This window comes from Solea senegalensis, linkage group LG6 (assembly GCF_019176455.1).
Source record: "Solea senegalensis isolate Sse05_10M linkage group LG6, IFAPA_SoseM_1, whole genome shotgun sequence".
Lineage (NCBI taxonomy): Eukaryota > Metazoa > Chordata > Actinopteri > Pleuronectiformes > Soleidae > Solea > Solea senegalensis.
In genome coordinates, this window is record NC_058026.1 from 16,474,904 (window position 1) to 16,494,136 (window position 19,233).

The following is a 19,233-nucleotide window of genomic DNA, read 5'->3' on the forward strand; positions in this document are numbered from 1 at the left end:
TAATTTCTTGATTATTGATCTGTACCCCGTGCTCTGTGATGCGCTGGAGACTCTGCTCCAGGTCGTCCCTCTCCAGCGGTGTGCGGATTTGCCTGATCAGGTGTTCTTCGTGGGCCTCCAGATGCATGCGGAAGTTGCGTATTTCGGAGATGTAATTATTGTACACCAATTCCTCATGTTCCTCTGTTGCAGAAAACAATAGTTTATTAGTTTAATTTTAATGAATTTATTATTAGAGCATATGCTTGTAATTCAAGCAATAACAGGGCAGGTTTATCAAATTTTGTTCAAGTTTGCTTCCCTATGAAAATAACAAAGTACACCCAAACACACAGGGAACTGGGAATCCAGCAAAAACTCCAGTCACAAATTAACTGAATATTACAAGTTTGCCACTAGGTGGCATCGCCATCACAATGTAAGAGTAAATTAGTGCAACAAGAAAAAAATAAATAAATTGGGGAAGGAGGATGCCCTTAAATATGTACACATATCACAATATTAAAAACAAAAATATTCTATTATATATAATAATATTCTATTCTCTGTATTTTTCACTCAGAATATTCTAGTCTAATCAAAACCCATGACCACACGTGGCAAGCAAAACAATAATCTCTTTAGAAACTCTTAGCTCACTGGAAAATAATTACATAATTCTCCAAGGCAGTGACTTGAGGCTTAAAAGGCTTAAAGAACTATGTGCTTCCCTCGAGGTTATGTGTTCAATAAACATCGGCAGCTCGATGTTGAGAAACAGGAAGCGCATCCGAGTCTTGCCTCTCTCTGCAGATCTCAGCAGTTCCTGGTAGTATTCCTTGCAGGCCGCGACGTCTCTCTCCAGCTGGGTGCGGTCCGCCAACGTGAACACCTCAGACTCCTTGCTGTCATCCAGGAATTCGTCGAAGTGGGACTGCAGGTTGCTCAAGACCTGCTGATGCTCACCAGGTAACATGGTCTTTATCTGGAACGGGTCAAGAAAATAAACAGGGAAATGAGACAAACAAACACTTGGTACGGTTCTGATTGTTATACACAATCGTGACTTTAAAAAGTAGGCGATCGAGAAGAGAAAACGATAATTCGACATACTGAGGCCACATTCCAGTTGCGGATGGCTCGTATGTCAGCCATTAGATAATGCCAAGAGACCACACTCTTCATGTTGATGTGTGAGTGGTGCCACAGGGCCAGGACATCCTGGTATAACTGCTCCGTTCTGCAGGAAATGCAAAAGGTATTAATAATGTAACGCGACAATGTCTGCCCACCAGTACAGTCAGGTGCCTTTGATCTTGTGAGTTGACTTTATTTTTAGTAGGAAAGCATTTCACCTTGTTGCCTTCTCAACAGCCTCTTTGTTGGGGGGCGGCACAGTGAAACACACAGACGGCACCATGGCCTCATTCCCTGCAGGGTTGATGACTTTCCACTTGGCTCGGTGAGAGTTATTGGCCAATATGCACTCATCATCTTTGTAAATGGTGATCTGAAACATTTGGGATACAGACATAGCATGGATTGTGTTTTGGAATTTTGAAAATGAACTAAAATCACATGAGGCGTGCTATGTGACAGGGAGCAGTACCTCTATTTGACGATAATCACAGATGGCTTTTACGGGGAGGGAGGATCTCACGGGGCTTTCGGGGTTCCTGGGTCTGAGCTGCACAATATTTTTAGCCCTGCCCACTAAACCAGCTACAGTGCTGCGGTACTGAAGGAGCTGCTCTTTCTCATCCTAGGGACAAACAACACAAAGACAATGTGTAAAACATAAGTAATCGCATGCTATACGTGCATGCGTTTCATCATCTGTTTACCATGGACTCCTGAATTAGGTCCTCCAGTCTGTGTAGGCTGCTTGATCGATCACAGCTGTATTTCCTTTGAATGGACTCCTGCAGGTTCCTAAGGTAGTCCATGGACTCTTTGGCGTCGCTAAAAAACTGCCCATGGGGAAATAATAACAAATTAGCTCTGTAAATATATTTCTGCCTTCATAAAAAAGGATAAACTATGATTTCATAATTAACCCACCTCAAAATAAACAGCATTCTCCTTCAGATGCTGTTCTACACATGAGCACAGTTGTAAAATCCAGCTCCACTGTGTCTGCATGGCAGCTCTGTATGCCTGGAAGAGAACCAACACAGGTGTAAAAATGCACAGCCAATAGCTGGAAGATTACATGCTGAAACAAGACTGGGCAATCTTTTAAATCATAGTGGCAGCTGTATGCAGGGTGGAGACGCTGCTGTTAGTCCAAAATTTAAGGATCTAATTGTCACACTGACAGCAGAAATGAGAACAGAGACGAAAAGTGCTTACTTCTATAGTTATCTTGGCCGGGTGGTTCTTGAACATGAGGCGTTCTGCCTTATCCTGCACCGACTTGATCGCTTCCTCCTTCTCCTCCAGCTCCATCATCAGCTCCTGTATGAGGACATTAGGCTGAGAATCAGCTGTGGCAGGAGAGTCACTACATCCTCACACTTGGGCCACCATACAAAGAAAATCCCTTCACCCACAAGAGTTTGTTTTTCTGAAATGAATGTAGCTGTAACGCAGACAAGCCAGTGCTACTAAAAAAGGTACTGTTATTGGCTTACAGCATGGTAGTCTCTTTTCTTGGAGACGTTGCTGTTGCGATCACTCCAATCAAAGGCGACCTCTTCTTCCTCCTTCTCATTCAGCCAGATGAGCTCCTGTGTGGCATGTGACACAAAGTCGTACAGGCTCTCCAGGTTGCTTTGTCGCTCTCTTGAACAGCTCTGAAACCAACAGACAGGTATACACACATTCAGGCCACATGTGCTCCACAAAAAGCCCATCGAACATGGTTATATGCTATATTACATGTCATTTACATGAGATTACATTTACTATATGAATAATATCTGTACAGCAGCACAGATTGACTTTATTCAACTTACCAATAGTCTTTCATACTGTTTTTCTAGTTTGTTCAGTTTGTCTGAATACGTCAGTTTCAGAGGAATAGTCATCTGAATCTGAGAAAGGAAGAATATGTTTTGTTTCTTTTAGTTTCTCAAGATTCAATACATTTAGATATATCATTTTGATGTTTTTCCTGGGGGAAAAGATCCAACTCCACTTACTTCACTCAGTCTGGCATCTTTAAGACTAATTTGAAATTCTTCAATGGCTCGTTGGACACTTTTGTGAGTCTCTAAATGTGTTTCCACACTTGGTAAATCAGATCCCCACTCAGAACGGTCCAGCTGCACCTGTTTAACAGATTCAAATGTTCAGCGTCTCATTTTACACTTTTTATTGTGATACAGCATCATAAACAGACTGCTAGAGAGTACTCACTTGCATCTCTTCCACCCAGACCAGGAGGTCCTGAACATATTTCATGTTGACCTCCTCTTCTGTCATGTTGGAGTCTGCCAATGAGGATTTCTGTAAGGGCTTGCGGATCTGCATGTGTTTCAACTGCCTGAGGCTGCCAGGGTCCATGACACCCCCACTACCCATGTAGCTCTGGACTGAAGACGGCTGCAGGCCAGGGGTCAAGGCAGGGGTCAAGGATGGTGTAAGGCTGGAGGTGAATGTGGACCCAGGAGTACTCAGACCTCCTGGGGTGATTGCGGGAGTGAGGGCCGGTGTCAGGTTTGTGCCAAAGTTCTGGGAGAAGCCAGAGTTCAGGCTTTGTGTAATGCCTGAGATCATAATTTTGGTTTGCTCTGTTGTCAGTGTTCGGCCTTTGCTGTACACAGAGGAACACTCAGCTCGCAGACTTAGCAGGTCATCCCGAAGTTTTGAAACCCTGGTTTGAAAAAAGAAACAACGATATTTGTTCATTTTACTGTTTGCTTGATGTGTCTTGTGTTTGCAGGGGGATCTACTTTGTACCTTTGGACTAGTTGATCTGCAAAGGGGAATTTTCCATCCAGGAGAAGTTGGATGTCCATCACCTGTTGTCTGAGGATGTTTTCACACTCTAACAAGTAACCAGCGATCTCAGCCTCGTGTAGAAACTGAATTCCAGACTCAAGACGTTTTGCATCCTTACCAGAGAGGAAAAAAGGAGACAAATAATGTACACTGAGAGCTGTTTTGTCTTAATTATCTGGAGCCAAACACAGCAGAATCATCTTAGGAGCAATATGAGGATCTGTGCAAAATGTGGTTATAAGCAATGTTGGAAGCTGGATAATTTGTTACTGTTTTTAATTTTATTTCTTTTCCCTTTTCCATTTGATGTATGTGATGTATGCAGCACCACGGAGCCCAAAACAAATGCCCCCATGGTGACAATGAAGTACAGTATATCGAATCGCACTCACAGACTGTAGGGCTATCCGTGCCAATGTCAGCTTGTCGTCTCCATTAACGCAGTCTCGCTGGACCCTGTTGGCGATTTGCTGCAACATCTCAAGCCTGTAGAAAAGAAGAAAATGAAAAGAAGATGAGGATATGTAACAAAACACATCAACAACAAAGCCAAGTGTGGACACTATCGCCTGACCTGGATCCATAGGCAATGCTGTTATTGAGAAAAACTGAGCTGTTAAGTTGTAACGGCTCAGTGTGAACGCTGTCACCAGAGCCAAAACTGGTGAAGCTGCTGCTGCTAACAGACGAGATTCCTGTCGTGTAGGCCATCGCGCTTCACAATCACCGCGTCTCATCCACACCATTCCTCTGTAAGGCTGCACAGCCACAACCCACCCTGTACACTCTCCCTGCCTGCACTCGCAACTGAGGGAAAACACTGTCCAACTGTCTCATATTTATACTACCACAGCCAGGTGTGGAGCATGTAAAACGAAACCCACCCTGAAATAATATGCTGTCCTGAGGGTATAAAAATGAAAAAGCAGGTTGAAACACCTACACATTCATAAGATCTAAGAACATACAAAACACTGCCAAACTGCTGTAATTACTGTTTTTGCCTGGTTTTACCACACCTAACACCCATGCTGTAAATATGATGTGTTTGTAGGCAAATAATGCAGGAACTAAGACTGTAAACCTTACAGAGCATTTCCAAAATCCCTCAGATGACGTTTGAGATCGACTCTGCAAACAAAAACTTGTGGAAACTGAACACCAAGCACAAGCACTGCCACAAGAAAGCACAATACGTCAGACAACATTGGGACTCAAGCATGGTATGGCATAACATCCAACTATTGGTGAACATTTGTTGGACACTGCCTTATTAAAGGAACTGGACACTGGATCATGATTTCATTCACACACCTCCCTTTTTTTTTTTAGCTGTTATTACTGAAGTTTCATTAAAATCCTACTGATCCAATTCCACATATTATCTGTTACGGTGAAAGAAAATTCAAACAACTGAGCTGCAGTTCATTTAATCCAGAAACTCAATGCAATGTGTTGACATAACCATAAACCATGACATCAGAGCACAACGGTTTAGCGAGGGGATTTCTATTTTAATAAGGGAAATGACATACAACGCTAATCTTCAGCATTTGGTTTTAGTAGAACGCTTGCAATAAGACACCTGAGTGCTCTGTGAACAGCAGCCTCAGAAAATGTTGTGATGACTCATGTAGCATCTTTGCCTCTCTATCTGTATTACTTTGCACAGCTCCCGTCGCGACACTCATGTGGATGAAAAATGTCCTATCATGTTGATTTCGTTTTTAAAAAATGTATAAAAACGCTGCAAAAATTTCTGAAATTTCTGTAACCATATTGTGCAGCTGTGGCCTCATACATAGCGATTTTTAGCCGATAATAATAACTGGTTAATATGGACCTACTATCCAAACGGAAAAATCCAAAAAGGAATGTTTTAGGAGGATAATAAGCTGTGCTTGGAGCAGATAATTATAATGGGGTGAAATATGTAGAAAAATGGTCAGAACCTGTTCAAATTAGTGACGCCTGAGCTTTTGTCACACTCGGTTTACAGTTATATACCTATACCTTATCAAATGTAACTATGACTGCATGTAATGTGAAAATCTGACACCGTAAAATAACACAAGCAACAGAAACATTCAAACAAATAAACATTTGATTTTTGAAGTGTTGATGTAGTGGCTTTTTCATACCTTTCCACCTCAGGCCTCAGGCACTTCTCCCTTTCGAGCATGGCAACAATCAGTTTACCCCATTCCTTCTCCACATCATTGGGATGATGACCCGGGGGTAAGTGAATACGTCCAAACTCGATCCACACCTGCCAGACACCACAAGCACACTTTTGTTATCGCTGCGACGTGTCAGGCTGCAAACACTGATGTGAAATCAAAGTGACGCGCTCTGCTTTGACGTACCTCAAGCATTTTGTAGAGATTTTTGATCTTTGTCTTCTCGTTCTCTTTCAGTGGGATTTCATTTTCTTTAAACTGCAGATACTGTGTATAAAGTGCCTGTAAATGAAGGCAGATGTCAAACTAAACGTAGGGATCAGAATAGATATTCAAACAGATATTCTACTGGTCTTAAATTCAACTGAATAAAAGTGCCTCCCCTGATGAAACCTAATGCATCTTTGCAGCAAATGGATGCTGCTGCTTGCTCATATCTATCAATATCACTTAAGGTCTCAGTTACAGCAGAGATGTATGTGGGTTTCTTTGAACAGGCAATTATTCTTCACCTTTCAGACATTAGATTTCACTTCTAAACTATCTGTAAAATGACAAAGCTAAAGAAAAAAACAAACAATGATAAAGTGATGAATATTAGACGCGAGGCGCTACCTTGAGTTCCACAGGATTGTTGGGGAATGATCTATCTGACATCATGGCCACGTTGTGTTTGATCCACTGGCTGAGGTATTTGATCATGTTCTGGTACTCCACCCATTTGATATCCACATCCTGTTCAGAGCAAACGGATCATTATCAATAAAAGACTTCTTAGCACATGGACTGGACGCAGGGACTGAAGCCGTGCACTTACATTAGGACTGATTCCATCGACGCCGGCAGGTACTTTGGGGAAGGCGTCGTACAGTGTTGAGACATACGTGATAACCGACTTTTCATCGGGAGCCTGAACATCTACGTCTGAGGGAGAAAGTCAAAAAACAAAAAGGTCACAAACGCACCACATGACCTGCTCTCAAAATCTACACTTCCGCCTCCACATGTGCAGTGTCAGGGGATCAGCTAACCAAAACATGACAGCTGCAGGCAGGTAGTGTGTGTGTGTGTGTGTGTGTGTGTGTGTGGAGCTCACCCTCAGGGTCCAGCAATCTGGCCACTCCCAGTTGTTCCGCGACACAAAATGCATTCTCTAAATTTGAGCGGTTGGTTTGTGTCGATACGCGACTCATGTCAATCAGGTCTGGCCTGCAACCCAAAGACGCACCAAGAGACAATCCAAGATATAAGAGCAGAATAACCAACAAAATAAATGCTGATCATTTCCAAATGTATGTTTTTTGGTGCGTTACAGTACCTGTATTTATGAATGATAGCGTTAAACAGCCTCCCGTCTCTCCACGAGGTCGTGAAGTTGTCACATCGTACACCTACGTAGCCGTCTGTCATCTGCTTGGACCAGAGCAGCAGCCTCTCCTTGGCCGTCATGTCCTCGGACTCTCCAGTCACATGGATCTCCGAGATCTGTCGGAGACAAAGACGTTTCAGAATGTACTAATATCGTCTCAGAGACACAGAAAACCTCACCCACGAACATATGATTAACTTAAAAACAATCAACAACATCTTTTTGACTCAGCAAAGACTAGAATGTGTTATGTTCGTTTATTATTGTGTGTGACCTGTGTTGAAATCTGTTTTATTGCACCCGTTTTCAGAAGAGTCCACCACTAATTTCACTGTCTTGTACAAATTCTAATGAAAGTTATACTAACTTTCCTGTACAGTGAGGATATTCCCATAAATACAATACAACTGTGGATGCCTTTTCTGTCAAGTTTCACAAGAATCAGAGACTCCTTATCTGACTCATTTACAGCTCTGTTCATACCAGGAAAAGTCAGCAGGTTTGAGGTTTAAGATATAAAGGTGTAATCAATTACCCAATAGCTGATAAATTAAGATAGTACAGACAAAGCTGTGTAAAACAGGTCAAGTTACACAATATGTATGGATGGATGGATAGAAAATCACAGGCAACAACATTTTGAATAATTTAACACATTTTCTCTGAATGAATCAAAAGAAAAACAATAATTTTCCTCATGCATGACAAAAAAGCTTACAAAATGTATATCAATCAACTCATCAATTAAAGGGCTGTTTCACCCATTTTATCCCCACCCACCCCCCCACGTCAAATGAAGGATAAACTAAGATCATTACGATGCTGCTGCTGTGTTTGTTTGTCAAAGTTTTTTAAAAGGTGACAGAATCTTGATTGTAAAGAGCAGTGTCGGGGCTTTTAGTTTCTTTGAAGGAAGTCACTTTGACGTGGACTTTTTCTCAATTTTAGTCAGTGATATTCAATCCCAACTTCCTCTGTTATTGCAGGAATGTGAGACGTGTATCTCTGTAATCAAATAACACATTTATCTCTGGAAATGAGTAAAAAGCTGTATATTTTTGTGGTGAAGTGGCTCTTTAAATCAACAAATAACCAACAGATAAATTGGATAAAGTAGATCAGCGGAAAAATCCCACGTATTATACTATATAATATACTACACTAGCACTAGACGTGTATATACACTCGCCTGCCACTTTATTAGGTATACATGTTCAACTGCCTTGATTGCACACACATCTTTTAAGCCAAGCACATGTTAGCAACTTGATTCATTTGGGTATGTAGACATGCTCAAGAAGAACTGTATAAGTATAATAGAACGCAACCATTTCTAGGGTTTGCAGAAAATAGGCCATCAATGAGAAAGTACCCAGAGAGCGGCAGTTAAACTGATTAAACTGACCTATAACCACATGCACAACTTTTATTTTTAATATTTAGTAAAGCCAGATCACAAAAACAAACACTGGCAAAATAGACAAGCCAGGATAACCTCAACCTCGTTATATCATTCCTATACGTGTGTGTGGGATCAAAACAAATCGAGCTAATTAAACACTAATTATCAGCCAAGTTTGTAATGAGTGATGTGTGATGTTCATACAAAGTCTGGCAGTCAGTAATGTACAATGTTCACCATGATATGAAATGAAAGGAGTTATTCTAGTGAAATTAAGATTATAAACAAAAGAATGACACAAAACCCAAGCCAAAACTGATCGCTATCACTGATGCTGTACAACAGTACAACATCAATCAGCAGCCACATTCCTAGTGATCCCTGTAGTGTGAATACATGTTATACATGAATGGCTGTGAGCCCTGAAAGAAAACACCGCAAAAAACCACATGAACTATGCTGACAGAGAGATATAAAGTACAGTATAAAAGTAGGCAATTAGCTTTATTTTAGCATTTATTTTCACATCTGCAGTTTACTACCATGTTTTACAGTGTTCAAATTACAGTACAACCCGATCAAACCCCTTATTACTGTATGATGAATCCCATGTAATTGCTATAAATAACAGGTTCTCAGTTTACCTCGGTATGGGATGAAACACATTTGGCAGGAACTGGGAGACGTTCTACACAACCAGAGCAGGTGTAGGACCTCCGTCTCCTCCTCCTGTGGGCTTGAGAGCCCCATATAATCTTGGCAAACGTGTCCTCACTCCCAGGTCTGTCATTACCCCTCAGAGTCCGCAGTGTGTGCTCCACTGCTCCAAAACTTACAGCCCTTCTTAACTGGCGCTGGAGCAGCTTCTTCACTAGCAGACCGTCCTTAGCTGAAACACCTCTGGATACTGGATTGACGCCATGGAGCTTCTCTTCAACTCTGGACCCGCTTATGTCATTGTCTGACTGCTCTGTGGACAACTTTCCCAGCCGGTGTGCCAGTCTCTTGCCAACAGGTTGATTAGAAGAATCTCGGAGGATTGAAACTGGTACTTCACCCACATAAACACCTTTGCTGATGCTGTCCTGCCTGGATAGATGTATCTCCACCTCTGCTGGTTTATCCAGGAATTCCTGATTCTCCACGGTGCTCCTCCCGGAGCCATCCTGAAGCTCTGTACGGCCACAGATGGCCTCACTTGAAATGGCTTCACTTCCAGGAGATTCTTCAGGCTGAAAATCCACTGCTTTCTTCCTCTTCCGTTGAAAATAGCGGCCGCCCTTGTGCTGTTTCGATCGAGGGTTAATCGGAGCTTTCTTGGGGTCAACGTAGCATTCTTCTTTAGGGCCGCGAACACAGCCACAGGTGTTTCCCATGCCTGACGGTCATGAAGTATCAAACCTGGTTGAAGTATCCAGTGAGATCCACTTGATCTGCAGCGTCACTAGCCCACTGAGTCATTTCCACACTGACAAACAGCCCAGCAGCTAAATATAATGTTCGACAGCACTGACAGCAGAGTTGGCTTTTTACTTTCATTGACCTCTCACAGCAGAACAGGACAGCCTCTCGCTCTCCCTCCCTCTCTCTCTCTCCCTCTCTCTCTGTATGTCTTCCTTGCTTGCTCTGTTGGGACTCTCTGACGCTGGGATCCTTTTCTGACCTTTGATACATTTCACAGGCGTTGCTTATCCAACACAAACACCATAAATGCACACGCGGACGTGGCCCACGTGCTTATAGCTGTCAGATGAGCAAGAATGACTTGTGGACAGACCTGTTTCCACACCTGGTTATTCTGCTGCATTAGCTTACATGTCAGGGCCACGTCTTAGGTTTCCAAATATTTGTGTGGCTATGATGTGATGGGAGGACAAGGGGTTAAAACCGCAAAGAGGATGTCAGATAATGGCCACCTATTATGCTGTGAGAAACTTTGACTCAGCAAGTTCGGTTGCATGAGCCAGGAAGAGTCCCAGCCAATGGGGACGGAGGGAGAAAAAAAATAACAGCCTGCGTCAACAAGAGACAGCAGAGTGCTTTCACTTTGTCTTTTAATCAAGCTACATACAATGGTAGAGCCAGAGCTCTGTTACACAAGTGAACATGAAGCCACCACACATTTCCCTGAGGGTCAAAGTCACCTGAGATCTGACAGTTCAAACTGCTGCTTCTATTTATGACCAATCAGTGAATTTACAGCCTTAGTTGAAGCCTTTTTTTTTTCAACCACAATGGAATATATAATATAAAATATAGAAATAAACATGAAATGTGTTATAGAGGAATAAGTGACAAAAAACAAGAGAAACTGCACACATAGACAGAGACTGGCAATCAGGGCAAAACAAGCACAGATAAACCTGATAGCAGTGTAATGTCAACAGCTATACAAGCACAGCACATTACACTGTAGTGTTCTCTACAGCATTCCCCCACGTGAAAATGCAGTGTGGTCCCTTTTGTGAAGTATACAATAGAGAGGTTTTGTGTAATAAAATCAACCTCTTATCTATGTAGGCATGATTTAACAATGGAGAGCGTGTGAAATTCAAACCTTCAGCAGTGGAAGTCTAAACCAGCTACAAGCTGAAGAACAGCAACACACCCTGGCTGTCAGTGTGCATTTCTATGAGTTAATATTAAAAAAAAGAAGAAGAAAAAAAAGAAAAGCACATACAGTGTGTCCTTAAAGCAACCCCTGTCCTTAAGAGAGGAACTGATCTCCATGCTTCAGGCAATGCCAATTACATCAAAACAAATCAGGCATTTTTCAGTTCATACAAGTCTGAGTGCTGTCAGCAACGATAATATATGAAAGTCTGTGATGAAGCTGAACACTTTCTCATCGAGTGCGCTATTACTCTCACAAATCAAGAGAAAACAGGCCCGTTGCTGTTGGATCAACTGCTCAAGGGCTTGCGTGAGACTGACAGCAGCAGGTGATGGTTTCATCGCCGACGCTACCTGTCAGCGGTTCTGAGTCCACGCAAAAATTATATGGGCTACTTTTTCCTTCCTTGTTATATCACTGAGGGCATTAGTCACACTAATGTGTGCAGGTTTTTCTTTTTTTACTTTTTAACAACTGAGTCATAGCTACATGTGCCAAAATATTATTAATTAAATTTAAGACGGTCATAATTTAAAGTACAACTGTCTGCACGCACTCACAGACCGACTGGGTTGGCTTGATTTGTATCGCTCAAGTAAATAAAGAGTATTCCAGGTAAGAGCATTCAGAGAGAAACACAAACTTAGCCTGGAGCACACAACATTTTGGAAAACTGAAAGGAGATGCAGTACAATACATGAACACAGCCACAAGGAGCAGCCTAATATTAATTAAATCATGTTCCAACTTGAGTTGGATTGAATATAACCATGAAGTGAGTCAAGTAAACAGCAGTTACAACATCCAGCATGATGCATAATGCACAGCTTTGACACCTGGTGGTTGAAAATAAAAATGGGTGTGAACTCTTTTTTAAAGCATCAATTTGGAGGCCATTTCACAAGCTATTATATAAGTCAATAACATTGATTTTTTTCTGTTGCTTGCATGTGCATAGAAATACGATGAACTGGTCTGAAAGTATCCAAAGCTTTGCAATAGATAAGATTATAAGACGTGGTGTTTTAGACACATTTGGAATCAAAAGCAATAGTACAGTAAGTGTAATACAAAGGAATGATGTAATCGATTAATAAAAGATCGCTTTAAATACCTGGCTGTTAAAACCGTCAGAATTTTAGAACTCACCTGAAAGTGCAGAATTATGGTCCAGATCAGTCCCAGGGTCAGTTTTGGGTTCCCATCTGTGATGTCATCGTTCCTGATATTTACAAGTTTGACCTGATGACAGGAAACATTGTTTATTTACAACATCTACAGTGTATTCAGTAAGAAATGTTAACAGTAAGTTGTCTCATATGCCTGTTTTTACATTCCCCACAAGGGGGCACAATAGTCATTGTATTGTGTGACAGTCACAGAGCAGTGTGGGACTGTGAGGTGAATGATAGATCATGAATATTTAAAGGTATAATGGGCCAGGAGTGCTTCATCCCCCACAAATGATGTGTATTTAGTGACCTTCTTTATGGAAAAACATAAAACATAATGTAGATTTTGAACATAGGAATGGATTTTATATAGCAATTATTCATTCCGTCCTCCAGTGCAAGCCTATTACCCTTAATAGCTGACATCCATCAGCCACAGGGTGAGATGTAAGGAGGTTTAAATAATTATCACAAAGGATGTGTATATGTGTCTGTTGTGTGCTGTGGCTAAAACAACACAACCGCCAATTTGTGCCCATGTATGAACCCTTTGTCTGGAGCCTTTACGTCACATCTGGCTCCAGCTCAGCGCGGCTGCTTTTCTTATCACGTCCCGCGTGTGGTGGGGGAAGGGGAAAGGAGGGAAAATCAGAGCCCAACCCCACCGATGGGATTGGTGGTCGTCGCTTCTCAAATGCTGCCATTGCTATCGGTGTCTAATGAACTGAGCGAAACAGGGTTGGACCAGATCTGTCACACTATGATGCAACTTCCAAAACACAACGCAGCTGCATGCATGAGCTGTGGCAAATTCACCCTTTTATACTCTCACTGGCCACTTCATTAGGTACACATGTTCAAGGGCAGGAGGAGCACAATGCATTTTATGTAGACTAAGCATCAGAATGTGGAAGAAGAGTGATTTGGGTGACACTGACTGTGTCCTGGTTGTTGGTGGCAGACGGGCCAGACTGAGTATTTCATAGCCTGCTGCTAATCTACTGGGTTTCTCAGTCTCAGTCTCAATCTCTAGAGGTGACAGCAAAACTGACAGAGAAAACATCCAAAGAGTGGCAGTTTCTGCGATAACAGAAACAGAAAGGCACCAGTAGCTCAAATAACCATTTTTGTTACAACCAAGGTATGAAGAAGACCATTTTCTGAACCGTGAAGCAGGTGAACTACAGCAGCAGAAGACCACACCGGATGCCACTCCTGCCACTCTATTAGAGTTCAGTGGCTGGTGAGTGTATATTTCAATATTCTGAGTGGACTTTTGGCTGAATACTGCATAAGAAGCCATGACAGCCTGGGAAAGGCAGGAAATGTGTTTCTGATATTACATCACCGTATAATAGACTTCGTGTTAAATCTGACTGCTGGCGAATTTCCTGTAATTTAATGCAGCAGACTGAGTTTTGAAAGGGGAATGAAAATGCTGGCTTAAATTTATTCCAGCCCTCAAACAAAAGTGTGCACGAGAGTTGACAAACAAAAAACATCTGGGTGAATTCTTACCTGCCGCCTCTTTAAATAATCCAGTGCTATTTGTACATTCTGGAGTCTGTGGAAGCGCATCCTCCCCCTTTCCCGAGGCTGTGGAAATAAAAAAGGGAATAAAAGCAGTGTAATTGGTAAGTGAGCATGTTTCTAAAACTAATGACATTTTAAAAGTGATTACTGTCATTGAGGGCACATGGCATGCTTCTAGGTTCTTACCAGCTGATCTGGTGAAGTGAACACACACACACACACATAAACTCTACCCACAACAAAAGCAGCCATTACTGCAAGTCCACTTCAAATCTGTACACACACAGTTCATTTACTGGATCATCCCTAGAACATTTTCCACAATTTCAACCTTCATTCATTTGCTCTGAACATGTTATGACAGATTAAGTAACCTAACCTGCTCGATAACCCAGTCTGACAAACACAGGTTCATTCAGGTCTCGGTGCTCTGAAACAGCAATATGTCACATGACCTCTTGAGGCAAATACACATGAACATTCAAGGGCTAAAGCATGAGGTAATGAAATGCACTCGATGTAGTCAAGCCAGGATGCAGCCGCAGCAGCAGCAGCAGCCATTGTCTCTAAACTGATGGTAAGAAGACCATGATGAGTCACGGTCTTCTCAGTATCAAAGCGACATCATCTGATAAACCCCATCTTATTCATTTAATGAATCTCATTCACCTGTGACGCCTCCTTGAGGCTTCAAAGCAGTACGGTAGTCTAAAGCAGCAGATGGAAAAATGTCCTAATGCATTTTGAAGGTCGGTGTGCCAAATCTCTTACAATTGTATTTGTATCATGTATTAAAAAGAACATGCGAGTAGGAAGCTGCCTGGGTTTCGGGATCATGTGTACATTTCTCTTCATTACCTGATCATGTAAACATATGACCTTGTTTTCTGATTGAAAGAAGTGGCACTTAAAAACATGAAGTCACACATTCAGCAACAGTGGAAAAAAGGAAAAATACTTGGGTATTTAAAGTGATTTGGAATAATATGTATTATTTAATACGTAAAACTACAAGGGACAAATCACAGTGGGATAGGAGGGTTGTTTCTACGGTCCTGTTAACTGGCCACAGCAAGTTTAGAATTAGTCTGTTAAAGGGAGTTGGAGGGGGTGAGCCACACGTACCCCCTTATCATCATCCACCGTGTCGCCATGCTGCTCAACTGCACATGCGTCTGTCCCACTCACCAACCGCAATGTCTTCAGAAAATCACGCTCCCTTGGCTTATCACCGAAAAGGCAACACATGGGGGAAGAAAGGAAGACATGGACAAACACACAGAGCGGCCAAATCAAAAAGGAAGTTAGACGATGGACGGATAAAAAGAAAAAAAAAAAAAGGACCACAAAGAGTTGAGAACAGATGATGGGGAAAGTAGGATGTAAACAGAACAAAAAAAAAATAGACACTTAGATGATAGTTAGTCACACTGGAGTCTTGAGAGGGAGTAACTGCTAAAGTTCCTCACACAGGAATGCATACAGCTCAACTATAATCAGAGCATGGTAACATCATGTACGTCCTGTAAGGATAAAAGGACGATATACTAACAGACAAATGACATAATACTCAAATACAGACGTGAATAACATGCACTCTCTAAAGATAACACACTATATGCTCTATGTGTGACAGACTGGGCACACATACAGTAGTATACAGAGTTGTAGATATTCTAATTTCCTTCACCAACAGTCTTCATCGCATTATACAGTACCAATTCAATAATCAGCATGTTTTTCCAGTTTTTCACACATTTTTGGTCTTATTATTTGACCAAAAATGAGAGACCAAAACATATCTGGTCTTTATTCTGTATTATTCCACCAAACCCCATTTCTTTAGGTCATATTTTTGAAATTGATTGAATCAAGGTGAAGCATTAACATCCCTTGGATAACATGAAAATATGAAGATGTTTCGAACTACAAATGAAATTTGAATATTTTACTACATTATATTATTATTAGGAATTGCTTACACAATGTTGATCATGTTCACTTAAGTCCAGCTGGGCTTTAATCACAGTAACAGTGCAGCTTTCCAAGCTCAAAATAAATAAAATGTGTATGTGTGTGTGTGTGTGTGTGTAAAGCTAAAATGCCCTATCCATGAGTCTCAAAAAACAAAGGACCTGCAGAACCCACTGTAACCATGTAGCATGGATGAGATTATTTTTTTACTTTTGACAGTTAGTGAGTTTAAAAGGTTTATTAGCAAGTTAAACTTGATTACTGACTGATTATTACATCAAGCAACTTAAAAGCTACTTCCCCACATGTTAGAGTTCTCCCCATGAGTTAACACCTTGGTAACAACAAGTCGTCAAGGGGGCTATGTTTTGTGTCCTATGCCTGTAAAGGCTAGATACCACTTATCTAGTTATCTTCACTTATTATTATCAGCAACACAGGAAAATTTATCACAATAATGATCATGTTTTTTACTGTTATGGATATCCCAGATTGACCAAAAAGGAAGACTAAATCAAAACTGCTTGCATTTCACAGAAAATGTGACTTCACTAGTGTAAACATTACAAGATCCTTCTACAGAATGTAAAAACCCCAGGATTCCCTTGTACCACCAGTACCAGTAAGAAGGAATGAATATCTGAATGTTGTGCGTTTCCTTGAGACAAATCTCAATAGAAATTGAGATGAATAATAACATAACATAACATGACCGAGACAAGAGACGTAAACTCACCAATTTGTCTCCAGACAAAACCTCCAGCAGTGAGATCAGGTTATGTCCATCTCGCAAATCTTCATACAGGTCGTTTATATGCTTCCGTACCTGTACAGACACAAGGAAGAAAGCAAAATGTAAGAAAACTCAACATATTACATTTGAATCAATGCAATTGTTGGAAATACTGCACATAAAATCAACAATAGTGTTTTACATTGTTTAGGAAAAAAATTATTTTATTCACGGTCTCCAGCTTTATCCTCCAAATGAGGGCCGCGGGGCCATTGGAGCGAGTCCCTGCTGACAGGTCGCAAGGGCCTTAGGTTGTTGCTTTATATATATATATATATATATATATATATATATATATATATATATATATATATATATATATATATATATATATGTATTTTTTTCTTTTTTTATTACTCCACAGTTAAACTCTATACTTAAATACATGTAGGCCAATAATAGAATACTCTGAAGAATAGCAGGAGCAGTGTATCTTTCTGACCTCACATCTCACCTCTTGACTGAGACACTTTACAACTACAGTCTCTGCAGCAGGCCTTTCGCTCCTTCCTGTCCTAAATACCGCACCTCTGAAATCCGCCTGCTGCCCGCTGACCTGCTTTCACACAGGGCTTTCAGCACTGTAATCCCAGATAGCAGACACAGCTGTGGAACCGAAATAGTTCTGCGCCCTTATGTTATGGGGTCAGCCGAGCAGAACCGCAACTATTACTCAGCACCCCTAGTTTCACCTGGACCATGCATGTAGCCTAACAATAAGCTGTGGAGGTCACAAAACAAAACAAAACACCTCACATTCAACACATCCAAACTAATCAAGTACACAGGCTTTAAACACGTCGAACAGAATCTTACTTTGCAAATCAAATTGACCTAACGTTGACATTGCTATGGAGAGAGATTGCCTCCAGCGCCACACACAAACCTAAAATATAAGAAATGGATGGATGGATGGATAGAACATGCAAGTGAAGATTGATCCATAACCTTCAAGTTAAGACTAACTTGGCAGATGCCATTAAAAGGTGCTATATGTAGGAAATGGAAGACATAAAATGACATGATGTGTGATCAGAAATATCGAATGATACTGAACCTAAAAGGCCTTACTACCCCTCTCACAAATGTCTCGACCAGAGGAGAAGAAAAACGAGGGTTTACAGTGGAGATGTGTTTAAAAAAAAAAGATCTGTTGCTGACATGCTAAAATGAACCAAACAAGCTCAAAGTTTATAAAATAAAAAAGACAGACAGGACAGTTATGTATATATTATATATATATATATATATATATATATATATATATACATATATATATAGGTAATTTAAGTATAATGGCAAATGTGGAAACCTACTTGATCTACACTCCTGTAATGTTTTGAACTGGGATTCCAGTAACCAGTTTAAATGATGTTGTTCATATTCTTAATACATCTCCATTAAATAACACATGTGTTGTCACTTCTGATGAAAGGTAACATGTTAGATGACCACAGGTTTATGCCTAACATACATGCATGTGTGAATGATTAGTGTGCTCCTGAAATATCAACGCTAATATTGCATGATTCCCAGCTAGTGAGTCAATTGTTTTAAGAAAGCATATTAGAAGAGACATGTCAGTGCTCGTCTGTCTGTTAATGTGTCCTTAAATTCCTTGGCGAGATAAACAAAAAATGTAGTAAGCAATCCAACTTCCCAAATCAACAAAATACAACCTGTTGCTGCAGCGGTGTAGCACCACGTGTCATGCGAAATGACTTTAATAATGAGTGTGGAGGGAGGAATGTTGGCATGTTAGGACAGTGGTAATTGTTATTTCAATACTTTTTTCTAATGGATTGTTTATGTAAGAGGGAAATGGTTTGCTGTAGGGGGGGGAAAAAAGAGAGGTATTTCTTAAGTTGTTTGGGTTTCATCTCTGTTATAAGGAACACATTTGCCAGAGGAACACACAGGACACAAATCAATCAGCACACATTCATTCTTACCTTCAGCAGATGTTGGTTAATCCATTTTGTAAATGTCTTCTTCTGCACTCTGTCTCTTTCATCTGAGGAAGAGAGAAAAGGAAACATGCTTTATATATATATATATATACTTATATATTTATACATTGAAATATATATACACAACACTTTCTAAGATGCCATAATAATAATATATAATACAATTTCTTTGAGGAAAAAAAGAAACTAGGGACAAAATCAATTATACTGAGAATAATAAATGTTTTAATAAAAGATGGACTTTCTTTTTTCAAATGACCAGAGTTGAAATATTTTTTGACTGTTGCACAGTCAGGACCTGC

General features: G+C 40.8%; 1 protein-coding gene across 4 annotated transcripts in view; it reads right to left on the bottom strand.

Moving 5' to 3' along the window:
• The window catches only part of LOC122771282 (dystonin-like), a 39,802-nt gene extending 20,834 nt beyond the window's left edge, over positions 1-18,968 (bottom strand). For 2 of the 4 annotated variants that reach the window (XM_044028760.1, XM_044028759.1), the window contains exons 1-23: positions 16,905-16,963; positions 14,180-14,257; positions 12,639-12,731; positions 7,423-7,589; positions 7,201-7,313; positions 6,922-7,028; positions 6,720-6,839; positions 6,291-6,386; positions 6,066-6,193; positions 4,317-4,410; positions 3,883-4,037; positions 3,340-3,796; positions 3,123-3,251; positions 2,937-3,014; positions 2,613-2,774; positions 2,332-2,436; positions 2,041-2,136; positions 1,824-1,949; positions 1,589-1,741; positions 1,335-1,489; positions 1,093-1,219; positions 781-964; positions 26-183 (exon numbers count right to left, since the gene is read on the bottom strand). In XM_044028760.1, coding sequence (XP_043884695.1) covers positions 26-183; positions 781-964; positions 1,093-1,219; positions 1,335-1,489; positions 1,589-1,741; positions 1,824-1,949; positions 2,041-2,136; positions 2,332-2,436; positions 2,613-2,774; positions 2,937-3,014; positions 3,123-3,251; positions 3,340-3,796; positions 3,883-4,037; positions 4,317-4,410; positions 6,066-6,193; positions 6,291-6,386; positions 6,720-6,839; positions 6,922-7,028; positions 7,201-7,313; positions 7,423-7,589; positions 12,639-12,731; positions 14,180-14,239 — 3,063 coding nt within the window. In that variant the 5' untranslated portion in view covers positions 14,240-14,257; positions 16,905-16,963. Of the gene's footprint in view, positions 1-25; positions 184-780; positions 965-1,092; positions 1,220-1,334; positions 1,490-1,588; positions 1,742-1,823; positions 1,950-2,040; positions 2,137-2,331; positions 2,437-2,612; positions 2,775-2,936; positions 3,015-3,122; positions 3,252-3,339; positions 3,797-3,882; positions 4,038-4,316; positions 4,411-4,498; positions 4,921-6,065; positions 6,194-6,290; positions 6,387-6,719; positions 6,840-6,921; positions 7,029-7,200; positions 7,314-7,422; positions 7,590-12,638; positions 12,732-14,179; positions 14,258-15,319; positions 15,419-16,904; positions 16,995-18,913 lie in introns of those variants that run through there. The other 2 variants (XM_044028757.1, XM_044028758.1) reach the window with 2 other exon arrangements.
• Between the last annotated feature and the right edge of the window lie 265 nt (positions 18,969-19,233).